Below are 20,294 nucleotides of genomic sequence, written 5' to 3'. Positions count from 1 at the left end.
GAGGCGTAGTATCGTGCTGGTGTCACGTAACCTCCTGAAGGTGTGACCGGCAACGTTGGTCAGGTGAATCCCGCCGAACTCCAGGGAAAGGTTTCTTTCCGTGTCCGTAACAATAGCGCCACAGGAGGGGCAGACATCTGAGACACAGGCGCTTCTGAGATGAATGTACAACAATCAAAGGCCAGAACACTCCAACGCGCCAAGGAGTTGGTGTTCTTTTCCCTCCAGGGTGCCGCCTTTCATCTCTTTTTTTTATGGGATGGATTATATAACCAAAAATGTTGGCACAAGGCAAACAGCCTGTATTCATTTGGAGATGAAAAGAGGAGACAGAATAACAGGTGATCTGAGCCCAGGAGCATCCTGGGGGTCTGCAGAGCCGACCTTTGCCTTTCCTCCCCGTCGGCTCCTTTGACCCCCCCGTACATTCCTGACATGCTCGGCCAGAGAGCCATCCATCATGTTCCACCCCAGCAAACTGCGCTGGCACACTTCCTGTTCCAGCAGAGATCATCTGTTTGACCTCCGTCCATCAGAGATGTGGCAGGGGAACAGGTTTCAGCCGCGGCCAAGCGTGGGCGACGCTGCATTCGCTAGCAAAACCATCACATTTGTAAAGAAAAAGAAATACAGACTGTGCTGAATCAAGCAAATCAATGCATGCTGCTGTGGAAACCAGCGTGATCTCAACTCCATTGTGGTGTTCAGTCGTCTGATGGATACGGTAAACAGGAAGAGGAGTTGTCCTCTGTCAACAACTCCTGAGAGGACAACGGACTGAAACAACTCTGCAGTGCAAAGATTAGAGGACAAACATCAACAGCGGCGCTCGTTCGAGAGCGTTTGCACGGTCAGCGAGCGGTGACACGGCGGGTGATCTCGCAGCTGACATAACAGCATCCGTCGGGCGCAGTGACGCACGGTCCACAACAACAAACACGCTAACGTGCTGTGGAGGGTGAGAGGATCGGAACCGGCAACAAAAAGGATTTAATTATTGTTTAATTATTGTGATAAAATGTGTGGAAACGTCTGTTGGGTGGTTTGAATTCAGGCGGTTAATCATCTTCGATAGAGCGTGGACATTATTTAACAGGAAAGAATGTGCTGACGCGCTAGTTTGAGAGATTACTTGCTTTATAACACCACTAAGACCTTATTTGATTGTGTTATAAGAAAATAGACAAAGGTTCGTTCAACTTATTTTAGTGTTGTTCAGCTTAGAGTAAAAAACAAACCAAAACTACTTTGTGACGTACAATCAGAGTGTGAACACAAAAGCAACTCAGCATTCGTAAACACCAGAGTACCGTTCAACAGTTTGATTTCTACATAAGCTGTCAAAAATCCACAAATACGAATATATCTTTATAAAAATCTTTCTTATAGGCTAAATACAAATTTTATATAACGAACCGTGAAGTTTAGATTTGATCAAAAAGAAGGCATAGACATTGTGCAGCCTTCTACAGGTAAGGTGTGTGTTTACAATCAGACAGGAAGGCTTTTCAGTCATTGTGAGGTTTCGCTTTGCTGACTTTAAACTGATTTGATGAAAAATGACGGCGTCGGCTCGTTCCCTAAATCAAAGCAACAGCTGTGAGTTCATCAGAAAAGAGCGTTACAATGATCAACACAAACAGTAACAGCACCAAAATATACCTTAATAGCAGAATGAGGTTTTTCCTAGATTAGAGTTCTTAGATTATATTTAATGGTTAAATTATTATCTCACACGCTGGACCTTTAAACAGTGGACGGAGGAACATTTCCCCCCCAAACTACCGATCAGCACTGAATAACCAACCTCCATAAACATCTTTCATCTATGAGAATTAGCTACAGTAGAAATATTTGGTTGGAGAAGAATCAACAAGCTGTTTGGGTTGTTGCAGGGCTACAGAATCAATTGTGTGCATTTTAATTTTAAGTTGTGCTGCAAAGAAAGTCGACATTGAGGCGTAAACCTTGTACACTAAACACCTGCCCTCATCGATGTAGGTTACCGATGTTGCGTACATATTATATTCATGCTAGAGAACCCAATCTGGGCTGTTTGTTCGAGTGCGGCGTGAATGCATAGCTATGCTGAAGGGTGTTCCAGCTAGAGCTGAGACTCCTTCTCATCTTTCCACTCTCTTCTGCACCCTCCTGATATTATTATCTAAAAGAATTCTGCTCCTGGCTTTGTAACAAAAGTCCACCAAGCAGTTTTAGCCGTCCTCTCCACTGGTTCCTCCCCTCCCTGTCAGTGAAGAGCTGCTTTAACAGGAGCTGGTCTGCAGGTTGCCCTCCGTGAGGATGGAGGTGATGCTGGAGGGATCATACAGGCTGTCGTCATCCGAACTGAGTGCTGATGAATCCAAAATGGGACGAGTTGCTGAGGTGTTTTTTCTCCTGAAACAGCGGATGATCATATTATTAGTATCAATTATTTTTCACTCTTTTAGTTCCGGGAGGTCACAGCGCTCCCCCTGCTGGCCAAAGAGCGAAACAACAAGCGCTAAGGTCTAAGGACAGCACGTTTAGACTTGAAGATGAGTACAGTAATGTGTCATCTATTCCATCATCGCTGACAAACCTTCTGCACATTTCATTGTGTAATACAGTGCCATGGGATATCTGTGGGAAGTGCAAATTAAAAGGAATCTGCTCATTTTGCGAGGCAAGGCGATGAAAAGCGTCTGAGTCTCTCTCTTGCAGACAGCAATAAAACCTAAGCTGCTATTAACGTGTCATATCTTCGGAGATAAGGAGTCGCTTACTTGAGCTCGGTTTCGAGCGCTGTGACTCTGGACTGCAAGGCATCCTTCAGCTCCATCTGTTCTTCCATGTCTCTGAGAGCCTTTCTCCTCAGGGCTTCGACCCTTTCCAGCTCCGTCTCCCCCTCGTCCACCTGTCTCTTCAGAGCTTTCACTTTGAGAGCGAGCTGCAACAGCAGACGAGGCATTTGCTTGACTCTGATATCATCTCAAAGCGAGACATTCAGCAGGAGGCGGGAGCCATACCTGGTCTCTTTGTTCAGTGTGCGCCTCTCTCTCCTCTTCCATCGTCATGTTGAGTTCTTTGAGTTTCCTCTCCAAACGTCGTTGAGACCCCAAAACAGAGTTCTTCTCCCTTTTCACGCACAGGAGAGGACAGGACATGTGCTGACACTCGACATGGCTTCGGTTTGGTCTTTGTAAAGGTGTAAATGTGAGGGTAAAACATGATCTGAAGATCGAACTGTCCACCTTTCTTCGCTGCGGAGGCGGTCTTCCAGATCCTGGATCTTGTTCTCCAGCTGGGAGACTCCAGCTGTGGAGCGGGACTGGCCCTCCATGTCGGCCACACGACTCCGCAGCTCCTTCAGCTGCAGTGACAGACACAGACCGACTACAGGTCAAAACTATCCCAGGTAACACCTCAGGCCACATGTGATTTGCATTGTTCCCTGTTCCCAACTATCGTGTGTGTGCGTACCTGTCTCTCCATGGCAGTCTTGTCCAGCTCCAGGTCCTGTTTGGAGGATCTCTCCTGCATCAACTCGGAGCGCAGCTGATCGATCTGGTCTCTGCTCCTGCCCATTCGGTCTGTCATTATCTCCAGGCTGCTTCTCTCCTCCTCCAGCTCCAGGTCTGCTCGCTTCAGCTTGTCCTGACAAAGGCCAAGATGAGAGCACATTTAAGTGTCCAAATCTACAGTATTCTACATTTTGTTTTTATTGGGATCTTTTGTGTCTTTGTGCTTCACATTGGGGAAGAGTGTGAAGAACACAGTGACGTGTGATGAAGTTTACAGCAGCTCTTATCTAAAGCAGAACTATTAAACCATCAGAGCTGCATTTATAGAGCCAATGGAATGATTTCCAACCTTAGAATAATTCTGTTTAATAGAATATTTACTTAATCTAATCACACAATTCAGAAATGTATCATGTAATCAGAAATAACAGATTACTAAAGAAATGATTTCTTAAAAGTGTAGATTTCTTTGGATTCACAATGATTTTAGCTAAGCATTCAGCCTAAAATCAAATAATATAATGTATATTACAGCTTTTTAAAGTGGCAACAAAGCATCTACATACTTGAATATCATGTGTGATGGTCAGTGAAATGTCCACATCTAGTTCAACCACATGTAATCCTGCACAAACACTAAGAGGATGATGTCATGCTTTGGTCCCCAGGTGAGCGGGTGCTGGTAGTCTACCTCCAGGATACGAATCTCCCGGGTTTTCTCGTTATAGCTGTTTTTGCTGGCCTCGATCTCTCCCTCGAGGTGGCGGAGTCTGTTGGTGAGAAGCTCTTTATCCAGCTGGTGGTTGTCTCTCTCCTCACACACGACCATCAGCTCCTTCTTCTGACGAGACATCTGCTCAGATTCGCCAACACAGACGCAACTGTCAGCTTATCTCTCCGGATTTGAACGCGACATCCTTCAGTAATTCACATTAAGCTGCACGGGCGTTCATGCACCGGTTGAGAAAACGTGCACTCAAAAAACTAACACCCACTTCTTCCTCCAGTCTCCTGAGAGTCATATGACTTTGATCCAGTTCACGCTGAGCATCGTTGCCATGGCGTTGCGCTTCCTGTACGTCCTTGCGCGCCCTCTCTTTCTGCTCCTCCATCTGAACCCGGAGAGCCTGCACCTCCTCCCTCGAGGACACAGACCGAGACTCATGCTGCCAACAAAGAGCACGAGGGGAAAGGGGAAAAAACGAAATCAGTGGGTGATTTTTGTGTCGGAGCAGCTGCTGCCGAGAGCGTTATCAAAGAATCTGCTACCTCCTTGTTCATTTTCTCCAGAGCCTTCTCCTGCTGTCGTTTGGCCTCCTCCAGCTGGCCGACGGTCTCTTTGAGCGTCTCCTTTTCCCTCTCGGAAGCCTCCAGACGGGAGTTCAACTCACGAATCTCCTGGCTCAGCCTGGACACTTTCCTCTTGGCCTCGTCCAGCTCCGATCTCAAGCCCCTCACCTCGGCGTGGAGGGCCAGCTCTGCCTCAGAACTCTCAGTGGACTTGGTCTGCAGCTGATTCTGAGGGGACATGATGATCAGCTGGGTTTTAAACTCATCCTCCCTTCGTTGAGTCCACACATCTCGAGGCAGCGCGTACCTCCAACCGTGACAGTTTCTCTTTGAGACGTGTGTTGGCCTCCTCCAGCTCCTGCTGGCATTCTTGGAGGGATTGGACCTCACCCTGAGCTCTGCCAAGACGTGTTTTACAGCCCTCCAGCTCCTCCTCAGCTGATGACAGTTTCTCTTTCAACTGTCCTGCTTCTCTTCGGGTTTCTTCAAGCTTATCTTCCAACTCTGTGATGACCACCGGGTCCGGAAGCTATAAATGCGCAACGATGGTGACACAAAAATATAAAAGTCGAAAATTAAAAATGTAAAGAACATAAATTTGCTATAAGATTAAGGTTGGACTGACCTTTTTGTTTTTCTCTGTGACCTTGACAAGGTCCTCTTTCGTCCTCTGTAACTGGTCCTTTAGCCGGTCGATCTCATACCTCAACTCCGCCTCCTGGTTCTGGTGAGATTTCTTGATGGCGATGACCTCCATCACCTTCCTGTCCAACGCCTCCCTGTGCTTGTCCAGTTCCATCTTGGTCTTCTGTAGGTCAGCGCTGTACTGCTGCTTTTCCTAAACAGCAACAACATTTTGTTACATTAGGCTACGGCCCAACAGTGCTGGGGGGGGGGGGGGGGGGGGGGTTACTGCACCTGGTTGAGAGTCTGGGCCTGGCTCGGGTCTGGCATCTGCCTCTTCATAGAGCTCACTTTCTCCTGGAGCTCCTTCACCTCCTCCTCAGATTCTTCCTTCTCCATTCGGACTTGCAGGAGTCTGAAGAAAACGCAGCTTAGATTTAGACTAAAAGGGAAGTCAGACATTTGTAGCTTGTTTATCTGATCATCGGCTTTCGGATCCATTGATGAATCACGTCACATGAGCTTTGACAAGCCAGGAAGTTGTTATGTAATCTTTATATAACAGGAAATAAATCAGCAGTTCCCATTACCATCCATATGGGACACAGAACATGTTTTTCACTCACATCTAGGACATTTCTAACAACTAAACACAGAACATTAAGGTCATCCACACTGCTCTGGCTGTATGAGGAAACTGCTTCAAATGAGGTCCAGCACAATGTCTCTCAATTTCCAGGTGTATCTGATGCTGTATTTCATATTTGAAATCACCCGGGGGGGTTCAGATTTGGGGCTACTTCATGTGGATGGCCTTAAGAGCTACAGTTGTCTGACGCTAGCCACAACTACGGCTCTAAACACATATGCTGTTGGTTTAGTGACTCTCACAGTGCGTCGGGGCTGCAGGTTGACTCTCTGACAGTGTGGAGGAGAAACAGTGATGACAAAAAGAAGAGAGGGACAGACATTAGTAGCACTGTGGTTGCCAGGAGAACCGTGAGGGGGGGGGGGGGGGGGTTGTGTACACATAAACAGTGCAAATCCCAAATCCAGGCAGGCTGATGAAACTATTTCTCTTGATTGATGCATGTCATAAACACACAGACTCACTCTTGTTTGGTTTTTCGTAACTCATCCCTGGTGGTGTGAAACTGCTCCATCCAGTGGCTGCTCTCATCTCTACAGTCTTCCAGCTGCTGCTGTAAAGCGCGGATGGATGAATTTACACGCTGCCGCTCTGCCTCGATTCCTGCCTGAGACTGAAACAATAAACAGCAGATCTATTAGTACAGAGGTTCACATTTCCAAGACTTCTTCTTCTGTGCTGCCACAGATGCTGACGGATAGAAGGTGAAACGGTTGTGGTTTGTCTTGTGAGCTTGTGGTGGTCACACACCTGAGACACCTGCTCCATGCTGCCGCGGAGCTTCTCCATGTCGGCGCTGTACTGCTCGCGGAGCACCTCCATCTCCTTGTCGTGGCTGGCCACCTCATCCTTCAGCGCTCCCTTTAGAGCGGTGAGCTCTCGCTCTCGCTGCCTCAGGTTCTCCTCCAGCTTCTTCTTCTGCTGACAGACCTCCATCAACTGCGCCTGGCAGGACATCAGGTCCTGCACACGAGGTTCCGATCTGAGCGACTTTTTTAAGGCGACTGAATCTCATTTCGCTCGTAATTGTGCCTCTGCGTTACCGTTTTGTCGCCCGTCTCTTTTCTCATTTCATCCTGGAACTCTGCCAGCTGGTCCTCCATGTCTCTGACTCGTGTCTCTGCGTTCTCCCTGTCCATGCGCAGCTGCGTCAGCCTGCAGGGACGAGGACAGTCAGGCACAACTGCGATTGTGGCACACTTGTTTGTCTCGTGAATAATTAACACTACTGCCCGGTTTGTTAGCCAACACAAAGTGGTGGTTGTCGCGCAGAAGCACCAAGACTCACAGACATTGGTGCCCCTGCTCTTTGCTCCATCCATCGGCAGATGAATGTGTGTTTAAGTGTCTGTGCCTTTCGTGTCCTCACTCTGATTGTGTTTCATTTAACTCTGTCTTCTGTCGGTCCAGCAGCTCTCTGAGCTGCAGGTTTTCATCCAGGCAGGCCTCCAGCTCAGCTTTCAGAGCAGGATCGGAATTGTTGGCACAGTCCTGCACACAAGGAGACATGAATAAATGAGAGCAGTGAAACTTTAGACATCGGATATCTCTGGTGGCATTTAGGAAATGCTAATGCGCGTCTAATCAACATGCATAAGTGATTATGCACTTAGACACTATTAGAGATTAAGACCTTCCCACCTTCCTTAAGCCAACCTATAATGACTCATTATTGAAGTTAGATTATTGTGTGTGTGTGCACCTTTGACTAGCCTAGAGGGCTTTAAGGATTAATCTGATGATTAATCTCAAGCCCACTCTAAGGGAGCCTGAAGTGCCCCTTCTCTCCTGTGGAGAACAGCTGAGAAAGGACAGGAATCCTCTGAGGACTTCATTGGGTGGTTAGGACTCAATATGCTCTGTGTGTGTAATTACTGATGATCTAAAGGGGCAGGTTGGCCCCAAAGCTCTGCCGGTTTCCCCCAGCATCTACCTAGCGTTGATGGTTCCACTGGGAGCACTGTGTACCTGCCTGGGTCTGCAAATCTATTTTTGATCATTTGGTGCCCAGCAGGTTACACCAGGAACTTCCAGTGAGTGTTCAATTGTTCAGTTTTTCAAAATAAAACACGTTCCTACATTCTCTGAAATAACTATTCCTTTTGGTGGGCTCACCCTTTTTTCCTCCTCCATGGCAATCTGCAGCTCTCTCATCTTTCTTTCCAGCTCCCGTTTTTCTCTCGTCCACTCATCCGGAACCCGTTCTCTGGGCTATTGGAAAACGTTCATGGAGAAACGTAAGAAACACCATTTGAACATACACGAAACAGCTATGTTGAGAAGAAAAAAGACCTTGAGGTTCTGAATCTTTTGCGCAATGATCTTGACTTTATGTCTGGTGATGACGTCGCTCTCATTAGTCCTGATAAAAACAGAAACTGAAGATTCAGAAAAGTAATCCAGCGTGAAGACTGAAGATCCTGCCCCGAGGAGATCCGTACCCTTGTCTCAAGATGTTATAGATCGTCTGCATGAACTGCTCCTCCTCGCTGCTCACCTCTGCACTTGGACCCTGGTCCAGCAAAAGGTCAGGGGTCACCTTGAGACATAGATTAGAAAACTACTCTTGCACTGTTGCATGGTGTGTGATGTGGAGCTGACTGGACAGAGTTAACTGGACACTGTGTTCTTCCCACTGACCTGCTGCGGCTCCTCGTCAGCGTACCGTCCCGGGAATGTGGCGACGGCGCCCTGGCCGCGGCCCAGGCTGCTGTGAGTGGAGGACGGAGGCGAGCTGTAGGAATTGGGAGCGGGGAGGACGGATGCTTCTCTGTTGGCTTGTGGAGGGGGGAATGCTCTCTGCTGGACTCCAGTGCTCCCACCATCAAATCTGTCTATTAGTCTGTTTACTGGGCTTTTTCCCTGATTAGAAGGATGCTCTGTTGCTGCCATGTGTGAGCTGTCCCACATATTTCTGTTTGTTGCCCCCTCTCTAGCATTGACATGTACCCTCTCCCCCCTTACCCCAATTCCACCATCCAGATTCCCATAACTCCCAGACTTCCCATCCCCTGGTGGCCTAGACAGCTGAAAATCCTCTTTCTCTGCCCCTCCCTCTCCATCCCTGTCAAGCAGCGAGCCGTGAGATTGGGCTCTACGTAAAGCACCCCCCTGACCGCCTCCTCCTCCTCCTCCTCCTTCTGCACCCCCTGTTCCTGAGTCTGCCCTCTCTCTCCTCCGGGGAAGGCTACCGTAGCCAGACGGGTAGTTTGTCCTAAGCTGGACCCCGTAGGAGTCTCCTTTCTGTCCATCCTTCAGGACCACGTATGGCTGACCGGCAATACCCTGCACCCTCACTGCCACGCCATACTTGGAGGTGGGCTGGGGCTTGGTCTTGGGCTGGGGCCCGGGCTGCATCCCACCAGTATCACAGAGGTCGTTTATAAAGCGGATCTGGACGCCATAGTCCAATGGGTTCTTCTGCCCTGAAGATGAGGTGCTCATGCTGAGAAAAAGAACAAAGATGCGGAAACATTCTTTACTCTCATATTTTACACCAAGAAAAATATTAACTGCTCACATACTTTATGTCCACATTAAACTTTCTTAGAACACATCTAAAGACTCTTACTGAACTAGAACAAGAATATTTTGTCTGCATCCTCACACATAAATGGAAAGAAAGTGTCTATGCTAGGCTAAAAATGCTAACTACACCGAGTTCAGTATCTGTCGAGGGGATCAGGTTTTGGTTTGCCGATACTCACAATAGCTGGTTTGGAGAAGCGGAGGAGAGAAGGGACTACTGCACAGTCGCTGACCAGATTAGCATACCACAGCACTTTCCCTCAGATTCCAGAATCAAACTGAATACCAAGACACTCGTTAACAAAGACGAGCCTGAGATGACGAATCCCTGTGAGACGAACGCAGAGCCGCCACCTTGTTTTGAACACACACACACACACACACAATATGCTCTTGGTTTTATATTGTGTGTGGACTTTGACCTCAGTGCACTCCATTAGTCATTAACCTGAAACCACACACCCACATATCACTTTCCCCCCCCCTGTAAAAACCAGCAAAGCCTTTACAATCATCTTCCCAAGGTGATACTTAATATATACCTGACAAAACCCTTTGGATAAAAGGGGACTCTTCTGGACTTGGAACTCTGATCGTTCTCCAGTTTTTTGTATCTCGACTCCCAAACCCCCCTCCCCCCCCACCTCCCGTAGCTCTTCATGACTGATTCCTAAACCACGTCCACGTCAGCGATCACACCTACCATTCTTTTAATTCAGTGCAAAGATAATTTGTCCATAAACCAAAGGCCGGGGCAGAGGATGTCTGTTTGATCCGTTGTCACCAAAGTCCAGCATGTTCAAGGAACTCCGCCCTTCACTGACCTGTTTTACTTTCTCTCCATAGTTTTCCAAAGCAGAAAACAAAGAAAGAGGAATGTGACATTCCTTTATCCTCTCTGTGCAAGTGCTCTGTCTCTGGTGCGCCCCAATGGGCCAACTGTTGCAGTTCTGACGCAAAGGATAATGAGGAAAAATCTCATTACTGTTTTACTTTTTCCAGGTCAAATCAACTATTTGGTGCATCGTTAAATGGGAAGAATAGAGCAGCAAAGTTCAGCGGTGTCACAAGTCCTGGAAAACCATGGCTGACGTCAGAAGCCTCAGTGCAGCCTAGAAAAGAATGAAATAATGAAATGACAGTGTTGTTTATTTGCGACACCCTCCTCGAAGCCACAGAAGGCAGAGCCAGAAAGACAGCCGGCGCTGCCTGGGTGACATTTTTAACCTTTTTGGTGCGCTTGAGATATCCCAGCATCTTTCCCAGACAAACTTGCCCATCAGACGTGCACAGTTTACCGCTCTCTCAGCCACCCCCCCCCCCCCCCAACACCCTCTGGGAGCCACAGAGGAAGCGCCGTGTCACAACACATTTGTGCGTTCTAGCAGAAAGCTCGAAGCCCGCCGCCTCCGCGAGCAAGGTCAATCAAACAAGTCATGCATCGACAAACATCCCTCAGTCGCTCCGTATGATCCAGTTTACTGGCGCTATGTGAAGGATGGCTGCAGATCTCTTTCATCTACATGTGCCAGGCCGGAACACAGGAACATCTTCATATCTGCACACTGATGTGTCAGTGAGGAACATCTCTGTCCCAGGTCTCCACAGACAGGGGTGAGGGGGATCCTATTGTTCAGCTCATGTGGGGCGGAAAATCCAACCAGATATTCTGCGAATGCCAAAAAGGAACCAGACACTCTTTCATTCCCTTCCTGTGGTTGATTTAATTACAAGTCCGCTTCTGCCTCCATCTCTCTGCTTCTCCCTGGGTCGCTTTCCTCTCGTAACGAAACATTCCTCGTCCAGTCCGAGAGCACAATGTCATTTTTCTTCTTCCCCTTCTTCAAAGCCATCTGGGTGAACTGTTGCTGAGCTGTGGTATTTGAATGCAGCGCCACCTGAGGTCAGCTGTGGGGGTATCTGCACGCTCCTGGTGCCCGACTCTCTGCCCCGGCCTCCAACGGGGCGCTAGCAGCAAATTGAATTAAAGCTACTTTCCTGTTTAGATCCAAGATGGAATGGAAAATATAATTAGGGGATTAGAGCGGGTGTGGAGAGAACCAAAACAACAGCAATGTGTGGAGTCATGAAAGTGCATCTGCTGACTCACGGAGTCCCAACGGTTCACAGAATCATCTCTGCTCCAAAGGCAGCAAAGGTTCGTGCATATTTCTCTCAAAACGTAGCTGAGGGTGATAACAAAACCAGATATCCAAGTGCATCTTCTCGCATAATAAATTTAATAGGGAGTGTGTTTAAAGGATGACTCTGCCATCATACTACTGGATGTGCCAAACAAAATGAAAACACATAAGTTCCATAAGACTCTGGAAGAGATGAACACAACTGGAGCTGGTGGCCTTTCAGCCTTTCGTCTCCGCTGTTACATTCTTCACACACTGCTCGTCTTTCACACACAGACAAACAGCCATTTAGTCCTCTTTGTGCAGCCGGGGCAGCTCATTGGCATAACAAAGGGACAGTTCAGCGTTACAAAATAATATACCAATAACTAAATATCTAGAGCACGTGAATAGAATGAGTGCGTTCCCCACATTCCAGACACTTGTTTCTCTGCGTCCTCCTTATTACACATGCTGTGTGTGTGCGTGCGTGCGTGTGTGTATGTGTGTGCGTGAGAGAGAGGAGAGTTTGGAGTGATTTATTGCAGTTTTTTTCCTCTCTGGGCTTCACCCATCTGTGCAAAATTTAATGTGCTGCTTTTGCCCGGATTTCATCTCAACAAGTAATTCACAGCTGTAATTGCTTCAGACCTATAATCTTGGAGTTTAACATCTGAAAACATCTCTGCTTTGCAGAACTGCATTCCTTTTGCCGTTTGCAGGGGATACATTTTTCATTACAAAGTTGCGCAGATTCAAGGACTTTGGGGATTATGATCGTGGTTACATGTTGTCTCCGGGGTCAACCTATTTTCTCAGTTTTCCAGTGGCAAATCCCCAAAGATCGGTATGGCAGAGGCATATAACTTGTCACAGATTTAAAATGAGCAACAAACGCTCTCACAAGAGTCGCAGGAATCTCTTACGCAAGTAAGAAACCTAAAGTTGCTCTGGAGTAACGTTAGCTTCACACCAATCCCTGCAAATCATGCATAAAAGACCCTTTATCTCGTTTATATTGAAAAGACTTGTTGCATGGCCAACACACTGCGTAATTTAAGTGCCACACGGCATCAAAACATCCCTGATAACTGATGGGGCTCGTCTGTCTGTCTGTCTGTCTGTCTGAATAGCCGTCTCGCCATATAAAGTGCAAAAGGCGCTAGGTTACCTCTTTCTCTGAATATATTCCGCTTCTTCGCGTTGTCGCTGGTGCGAATATTCTTTCAAATATTACCCCTGGAAATTCGCTTGGGCCCATGCGGAAAACGACATTTAAAACGCAGACGACTTCATAGAGAGAACAAGTTCATTATGTGGCGACTGCAACCTGTTACCTTTGTCGGGGAAACAAAGGCCCCGCCCCGTCTCCCCAAGAGGAGCGCTGTGATTGGACAGTTAGGCTGATTTGGGCGGGACTATAGACAGTGGCTTCGTCTGCTATTGGTGGAACCCATCTGCCACTATTGTATTGCGCAGAACTTTCTTTATGACATGCTGAAATTTACAGGTATCTCTCTCCTTCTCTCTTTATTATATCTCGAGATAAAACTGCAGAAGCGACCCAGACAAAGGTCTCTACAATCTCGGATGTGGACAGCAGACAGCCTACAGGCTGGTGCGTTTCAAGTTTTATTCTTCAAGTTACCAGTAGGTGGCGTTATGATCTACATAGGTAGTTGCCATAAGTTGCGCCTAAAAAAAAGAAACAAATCAACAAGATGAGGTTCGTCTTCACATTTTACCGGTATAAAAGCATCAAATATATTAATTAAAAAATAGTGCAATTAAAGGGGTGGAAACACAATCTGTTTATAGCCATCACGCCAAATACGTTTGATCCACCTGCCCACAAACACACAAAAACAAATAACTCCAAAATGTGTTATCGTACCCAGCCTTTTCTACGGGGACACGCTTTGGCACGGCGTTGACATCTCTTGTAAAGTTTAATTGCCTTACTTTCCTCGACGTGCAGCCCCTCCCCCAGACTGCTGCGACATCCCACAATGTGCAGGCAAAACTTTCCTCTCCTTCTCATCCTTTTTTCTGATCGGCAGACAGGACGAGTCGTCTCACGCTCCGGGAATGGGCTCTCTACCTGATGCAAAGAAGAATTTTGATTTCTTTCGAGTTTACGCTCTCCAGAAGCTGCTCTTCAAACTACAGGGATAGTTGTTAGTGCAGGTGCGGGGCGACGGTAAAAGTCACCGGCCAATGACTTCGAAGACGCGCCAGAAGTGGCCGTTTAGTGTCAGAAAGAAGTTCAACGCCAGGTTGTGAATTGTTGAGTGAGATATTCACCACTGAGGTCAGTTAACGTGATTTGGTGCGTGGAATATCCGTGCGTAAAGTTGGAGCCTCTGCGCGTAATACTGGTTCGCTCCAAGCGCGACTCGTTAATTGTTTGACGACCATGGCAAAGTGGTTCAGAGATTTCCCCATCAATCTGAAAAACGGAACCGAGAGGGTCCGCTCGGCCTCTGAATCTGGCCCACCATCGAGATCCAAACCCTCTTTTTCTCGTGACAGCCTCAAAGTGAATCCGCGCAAAGATGGAGGGATGGGTGGTCTGCTGGTGGGGAGGAATAGGAAGAATTCGGCCTCCGAATTGGGTCGCAACAGCCCGAGTTCTGGTGGGACCGTCTGGGATAGTCTCACCAGTGGAAAAGGACGCAAGAACGCAAAGATCGATACCGGAACGTTGGATGAGAACCGCCAGGTGAGGACCTCCAGTCTGGCGCAAGCGTACATCAGCAGAATGATCAAGGTGGACAAACAGGACAAGACCCCCAAGCTCAGCGGGATATGCGAACAGAAGCAACACGAGAATGAGAAGGGAAGGCCGGACATTAAAACGACGGTAAGGAGCTTAAAAGCAAATCTACTGCAGCACTCGATCGTCTATTTAAACTGATAATAGTTTTTTTTTAAATAAGCAAAACCAATTAAGTCATCAATTTTTTATGGGCCAAAGTTTACTGCTTTGCCTCCCCCTGCACCTTATAACCATGTATCAAGTTTCCACCCTGTAAAAAGAACAGTGTGGTGAAAGAGTGTGTCACATCAAACGTGCAAACACAATGCACTGACCTCTTTTCACAAGAATATTTGCTGCGTCCTCCATTCGATAGCACGCACAGACATTCACACACACTCCCAGCTGAATTCATGAATGGTTTTCTGATTTTTCTCCTGATAGCTGATCATCCTGGAAGACTATGCAGATCCTTTTGATGCGGAGAAAACCAAGGAGCAGAGGGAGGCCGAGCGGGCCGGGGTGAACGACGGCTACATGGAGCCCTACGATGCCCAAGTCATTATAACAGGTGGGTTACGATCTCTTTCTGATACACTTTGTGACAGTGTGTGGTGCTTTTTGTGCACCTTTAAAAACACATTTTCTTTAGTGTTGCATAGTAATTTGACTTTGTAGAAAAGCTGAAATTTGCAATCCGAGCATGATTTGTTTATACATCCTAGCGGAGCTTCCTGCACTCTCATGAGCTGCATTCTTGCTAAAGGTCTGTTTTAAAGGGACTCGACCCTTGCTGTCTCTACTGACTTCCCACCCTGTTGGCGGTTGCCATAGAAACAGTGTTGCGCAGGGACAATGGGTGCAGCTTCCTCTCCTAACTTCCTGTCTCCTGCCTCTGTTTCCTTTGCCCCATTCTCCTGATAGGAAGTTGGCCCCAGTGCACCCCCCATACACACACAATGCTTTATGGCCTTTATGTGTGAAGAGAACTGAAAGTCCCCCTCACCCCTTCCCAAAACTTGCAAGTTCCCCTCTGGGTTTTGTCCAATCACTTCCCAACAGCCAGGAAGCGGCCCCGTGAGCTGTCCAATCAGCTGTTGTGTTGACCTTTTCTTCCTGTAGCTCCATTGTTTGGTCAGACAATAGTGCAGACACACAGGCTACCTGTCAGACAGCAAAGAAACACAACAAGTGAAATTTCCTGCTAAATTACTTACTTATCAAAACAACTGATCATAATCTACAACTTCCTGTAGTACTGAATGAATGCAAAATCACTGTAACATTATGATTTTTTTAGGTATGACATATTTACTTATATGCATTTGGAAGCAGGTTCTCTCCTGACAGTGGCATATCACACACACACACACACACACACACACATGCACACATACACACAAATGCACACAGAGGGAGAGAAGCAGGCAGAGAGACACTTGTTTAAAACCAAAAAATCTGAAACAGTAACATGTGTCTCCCAAAGGATCACCACCCCCCTTTTTGGAAATTTATTCTCTGTGACATTTTGAGGCCAAATGGGCTTTTGTGTGAAGACATAAGACAGTTAAAGCAATAAAAAATACATATATCAACACTAGGAAGAGCATTTTGGCAACTAAAGGAAACTGTGACATTGATCCATTAAAATGTGTCTTCTTAACATTGACAAACTTACTATTAATGACAATTTCTGATGCAGAGGTGCGTCGACGGGGTTCCAAAGACCTCCTGAAGGTGTGTGTCCTGCTGGACAGAGGTCAGAAAGAGGGGAAAGGAGAGGAGGGGAAGCCTGTGCCTCTGAATATCTACGACACGCCGTACGAGGGCGAGCTGGAAGGCGACCGCGAGGGGGTGTGGATCCCCGTCACCCGACCAGAGTCTGATGTCCGTCCTGCTGGGGAGTATGAGCTGCCATGGGAGTGGAGAAAGGAGGACATTGTTAGAGTGCTGTCAGGTAGAGAATAATGGGATGTTGACAAGGGTGGTGGTGGTGGTGGTGGTGGGGGGGTGTGTGTGAATGAAGGATGCCGTGGGTTCATTCGTTTGTTTACTGCAAAGGATGGACCAAAACAATCCAGATGTGTTTACTGTAATGGCTCAGCCCTGATGGAAGTTTATTATGAAAGGTTGAGCCTTCTCTCTGCTGGTTCCTTCAGCTCAGTTCGAGGCCATGGATTGCTCCCAGAGTAAAGAGAACAGTTCATCTTCAGTCCGCCAGCAGCCCCAGCAGCAACAGCATCAACACACCCTCAGGCAGAAGAACTGGAACCATAAAACTCTTGTAATACCCTCCCCCTCCTCTCCATCTTCTCCATCCTTCCCCTCTTCTCCAATCCTCAAACTCTCTCCTCTCACACCCCCATCTCCCTCCTTCCCGACCCTGAAACTCTCCCCTCCATCGCCCACCTCGCCCAGTGCCCCGCTGGATGGGGAGACAGCTAAAGTGGACCCCAGCCTGCCCCTGGAGAAGCAGAGGTAAGGTTGGAGGACAGAGGAGGAGGAATGTTCAAACCACCGCGTGTTTCAGAGTTATCTGAGATGGCATGGCTGATCTGCACTGTAGACCTTACTAACAACATGTTGGGTTGAACCATTTTTGCTCCTGATGACTGGAACGTTCCACATCCTTCCATATTATTAAAATTATACGTATAATTTTCCAATCATCATTACTCATCGTGGCCTCTGTCATCAGCAGCATTGATGTAGACGTCTCTTGAATTTTAACGACGATGTGTTTGTCTCCACTTCTAAAGCAAATAAACGATTTCACCAAATATGGCTGTAATACAGAAATAACAACATAAATATACCACACTTGTGCATTAATAGCTTCACACATAGCTTCTACATTACGTGTGAGTCACTGTGTCTTTCCAGTGACTCTTTGTTGGCGCTCTTTGCTTTTTCTCAACATCAACTATCATTGGCTTGACATTTGACTTGTCTCCATATGTCACTGTGCTATATGTCACTGATCTGCTTCCTCTCCCATCATGTTCTCCCTCCCTTGTCCCCCATCCCTCCCCTCTCCAAGCTGGTACCATGGCAGTGTGAGTCGGCAGCAGGCTGAGGCTCAGCTGCAGCGCTGCAGGGAAGCCAGCTTCCTGGTGAGAGACAGCGAATCAGGAACCAGCAAGTACTCCATCGCATTGAAGTGAGTGCGCTGATGTGTGGAAGTGATTTCCTTTGAGTGTGTATGTGCCTGCAGAACAGCGACTACGCACGCTATACAGTGTTGAGTGCGCGTATTTCTTCTGCATGCTGCTTTAGTGCATCGCCGTCTTGTTTTTTTCTCTTGTGTCACTTTGGAAATCAATGTTTGAATATTTCCTCAGGTAATACAAATTTGCTAAACCTGCAAATATATCCATTTGTGATCTCATTTAAACTGTTTTGGGTCATGACTAATATTCACACAGGTGACATCACTTTGCATATATTTTAACGTGATGATAGCAGTATGAGTGAGTGTGTATGCACATTTGTTGTGCTCATTCATTTGAAAGCCAACACAATTAACCCCATTTACACACCCACTGAACTTTGGAGCTCATTTAGGCAGATACTAGTGTCACCATACTTGTGTTTTGTCTCCAATATTCGTCTGTTTTCCTCCTAATCTGTTTAGTCATTTTAGGACTTTCAAGCATTTCTTTGTGTGTGTGTGTTGTATGTTTCATCAGGACCAGTCAGAGCTGTGTGCACATCATCGTGGCCCAAACTAAGAGCGTTAAGGGTCTGGGCTTCACCCTGGATCAGAGTAGCTGTGTCTTCCCGAGCATCCCCGAGCTGGTCCACCACTACTGCACACACAGACTGCCTTTCACTGGAGCGGAGCACATGACCCTGCAGCATCCTGTGCACAGGATGCACTAAACATGACCGAAGGATTTGGGACATAGACAAACATGCGCAGAGAGGCCAAGCTCAGTCCTGCGCACAAAACCCATGCAGACAGACAGAAGTTGACACACTTGCAAACGCACATGCTGCTTTGATTTCTTTTGTGTACTGCCTTAAATGTATGGTTGTATGCGTGGTATAGGTATGCGCAGATCACGTCCTTGTAGTGCTGATTAACTAAAATTTACCAAACACTCGAGCTGTTCGGAGTGGACTAAATGTATATCTTTTATCAGGGAGATACAAATTTTCCTAAAATACAAAACAATATCACCTGGGGGGGTGCTCTTACACGGAGGTGCTGACATCATCATCAATTACCCCCCTTGCTATATCGTTAGAGATGGTCAGTTTAATCAATGCTCATTGACCCATGCTACATATCAATCAGGCTATTAGTTGTAGAGGATCAGGTGAATTTGCACACTAGTCTGCCTTTCAAAGGGAAGACTTTTATTGATCAGGTGATTAGATCTAGTGTACTAGGAGGATCTTGTGGTTAATAAACTGTTTTACCCAAAAATGTACGTGTGAGTCGATGATGCATTTATGGAGGGATGGATATTGTGTGTTTTTTTTATAATGCACAACAATATGGCCTGTATAATATTGTTGTATTTTTTAATTCATAAAATAAAATTCATATTAAATTTAAATAAGCCCTAGCATCATTAAAACAGACAGAAACCAAAATGTGTGTGTGTGTGTGAGTGTGTGTGTGCGCGCTCTCCTCCCCTAGCTGCAAAAGCATTGACCTGAGTGTGAAATCAATTACAGCTCTAAACACATGCAGCCTCATGGATGCACATGCGCTCACCTATCCGTCGTCAACAAATGCAAACACGGGCATACAGTTGAGCACACATGCATAAATAAAATAGACACAAATGGAGTTTACCCAGCAGGAAAGACGGCACATTTAAATCCTCTCCCAACACACAGAATGCAGAGAGGCTTTATCCCCACACTAATGCTTGGAAGTGTGTTTGTGGTAAGATATGTTGTACCAGTAAACACCAGTGAGTGTACTGGCTCGCATGAGAGTCTGCCTGTGTGTGTGTGTGTGGTGTGTGTGTGTGTGTGTGTGTTTGTGTGCGTGTGTTCGCATTCGTGCGTAACAGGGACTGCATGCCTATTTGTGCATCCAGTCCCGTAATGTGTGCTTGTGTGTGTATGGGCATCTCTGGGAGTCAACATTTTTTTCTGTTCAAGGATTACCGGGTTGCCATGGTGATTAGTTGGAGCGAGGTAGGGCCATCTCTGTGGAGAAGGAAGAGAGGGGGAGAGGGAGAGCGAGGAGAGATAGTCTGTGGTAGAAAAAGAGCTACGAATGTCTGTGGTCACATTATTAGCGATAATTACAGACTATTGTTTTGTGATTGGCGGCAGCGAATAATATCAGAGCGATGAAATTAGTGACTCACCGTTGTCATTAGTGATCGTGGCTGCACCCATGAGGGTCCAAGTGCAGGGTCAGAGAAAGTAACAGCCCCTTTGGATGTGGCATATCCGCACTTTCGAGCAGCAGTTTGTATTCCGGAGTGGTCAGAAACTGCGATGTTACACAACGGCCCTCTGTGTTCTCTTAATTAAATCTCAAAGTAGGTCAAAACAAACAAGAACCCCGGGGTGTTGGGCACGTGACCCTTGTAGTTGTTTTGGGAATGTTGCATTCAGCGTGAGCCTACAATCCTATTTGTCTGTGAAAACGTCAGATTTACGCTCAAAGACAAGTGGAGTGGTCGCATACAGGCCTGCAAAGATGGCGCCTGAATAGTGGGATAAAATCCACCAGATTGTTCCAAAGCAGCTCTACCCAGCCGATCAGTGGTGCTCAAACCCTTTTGCACGACTTCACTGGTGTTTCCAACCCTGGTTGGTCATATTCACAGAGCCAAGCCCCGAATTAC

General features: G+C 47.0%; 2 protein-coding genes across 6 annotated transcripts; one reads left to right on the top strand and one right to left on the bottom strand.

Annotated features, from left to right (window-relative positions):
- Window positions 1–1,190: 1,190 nt before the first annotated feature.
- On the bottom strand, window positions 1,191–16,364 carry LOC130532213 (cingulin). Of its 5 annotated transcripts, none has more exons than XM_057044662.1 (22): window positions 16,154–16,364; window positions 15,482–15,639; window positions 8,707–9,511; window positions 8,508–8,605; window positions 8,359–8,428; window positions 8,182–8,277; window positions 7,436–7,557; window positions 7,110–7,221; window positions 6,817–7,029; window positions 6,531–6,679; window positions 6,309–6,335; window positions 5,712–5,832; window positions 5,419–5,631; window positions 5,101–5,322; window positions 4,773–5,021; window positions 4,499–4,669; window positions 4,195–4,356; window positions 3,463–3,636; window positions 3,234–3,352; window positions 3,009–3,117; window positions 2,766–2,929; window positions 1,191–2,397 (listed from the first exon to the last, which is right to left on the bottom strand). In XM_057044662.1, exons 2-22 carry the CDS (start codon window positions 15,601–15,603, stop codon window positions 2,265–2,267), a joined length of 3,651 nt encoding a protein of 1,216 aa, XP_056900642.1. In that variant the 5' UTR covers window positions 15,604–15,639; window positions 16,154–16,364; the 3' UTR covers window positions 1,191–2,264. The 5 variants fall into 5 exon arrangements, with proteins under 5 accessions (XP_056900642.1, XP_056900644.1, XP_056900645.1 ...); XM_057044664.1 differs by having other exon boundaries at window positions 8,508–8,578; XM_057044665.1 differs by lacking the exons at window positions 15,482–15,639; window positions 16,154–16,364 and adding exons at window positions 9,774–9,948; window positions 12,889–13,618.
- she (Src homology 2 domain containing E) lies at window positions 13,781–18,911 on the top strand. Its single transcript, XM_057044667.1, has 6 exons — window positions 13,781–14,580; window positions 14,920–15,046; window positions 16,178–16,432; window positions 16,635–16,953; window positions 17,516–17,635; window positions 18,165–18,911. The coding sequence occupies exons 1-6, from the start codon at window positions 14,134–14,136 to the stop codon at window positions 18,355–18,357; spliced, it is 1,461 nt and encodes a 486-aa protein (XP_056900647.1). The 5' UTR covers window positions 13,781–14,133; the 3' UTR covers window positions 18,358–18,911.
- Window positions 18,912–20,294: the final 1,383 nt, after the last annotated feature.

Source organism: Takifugu flavidus, chromosome 10 (assembly GCF_003711565.1).
Source record: "Takifugu flavidus isolate HTHZ2018 chromosome 10, ASM371156v2, whole genome shotgun sequence".
Taxonomy (NCBI): domain Eukaryota; kingdom Metazoa; phylum Chordata; class Actinopteri; order Tetraodontiformes; family Tetraodontidae; genus Takifugu; species Takifugu flavidus.
This window is presented reverse-complemented; position numbering and strand designations above follow the sequence as displayed.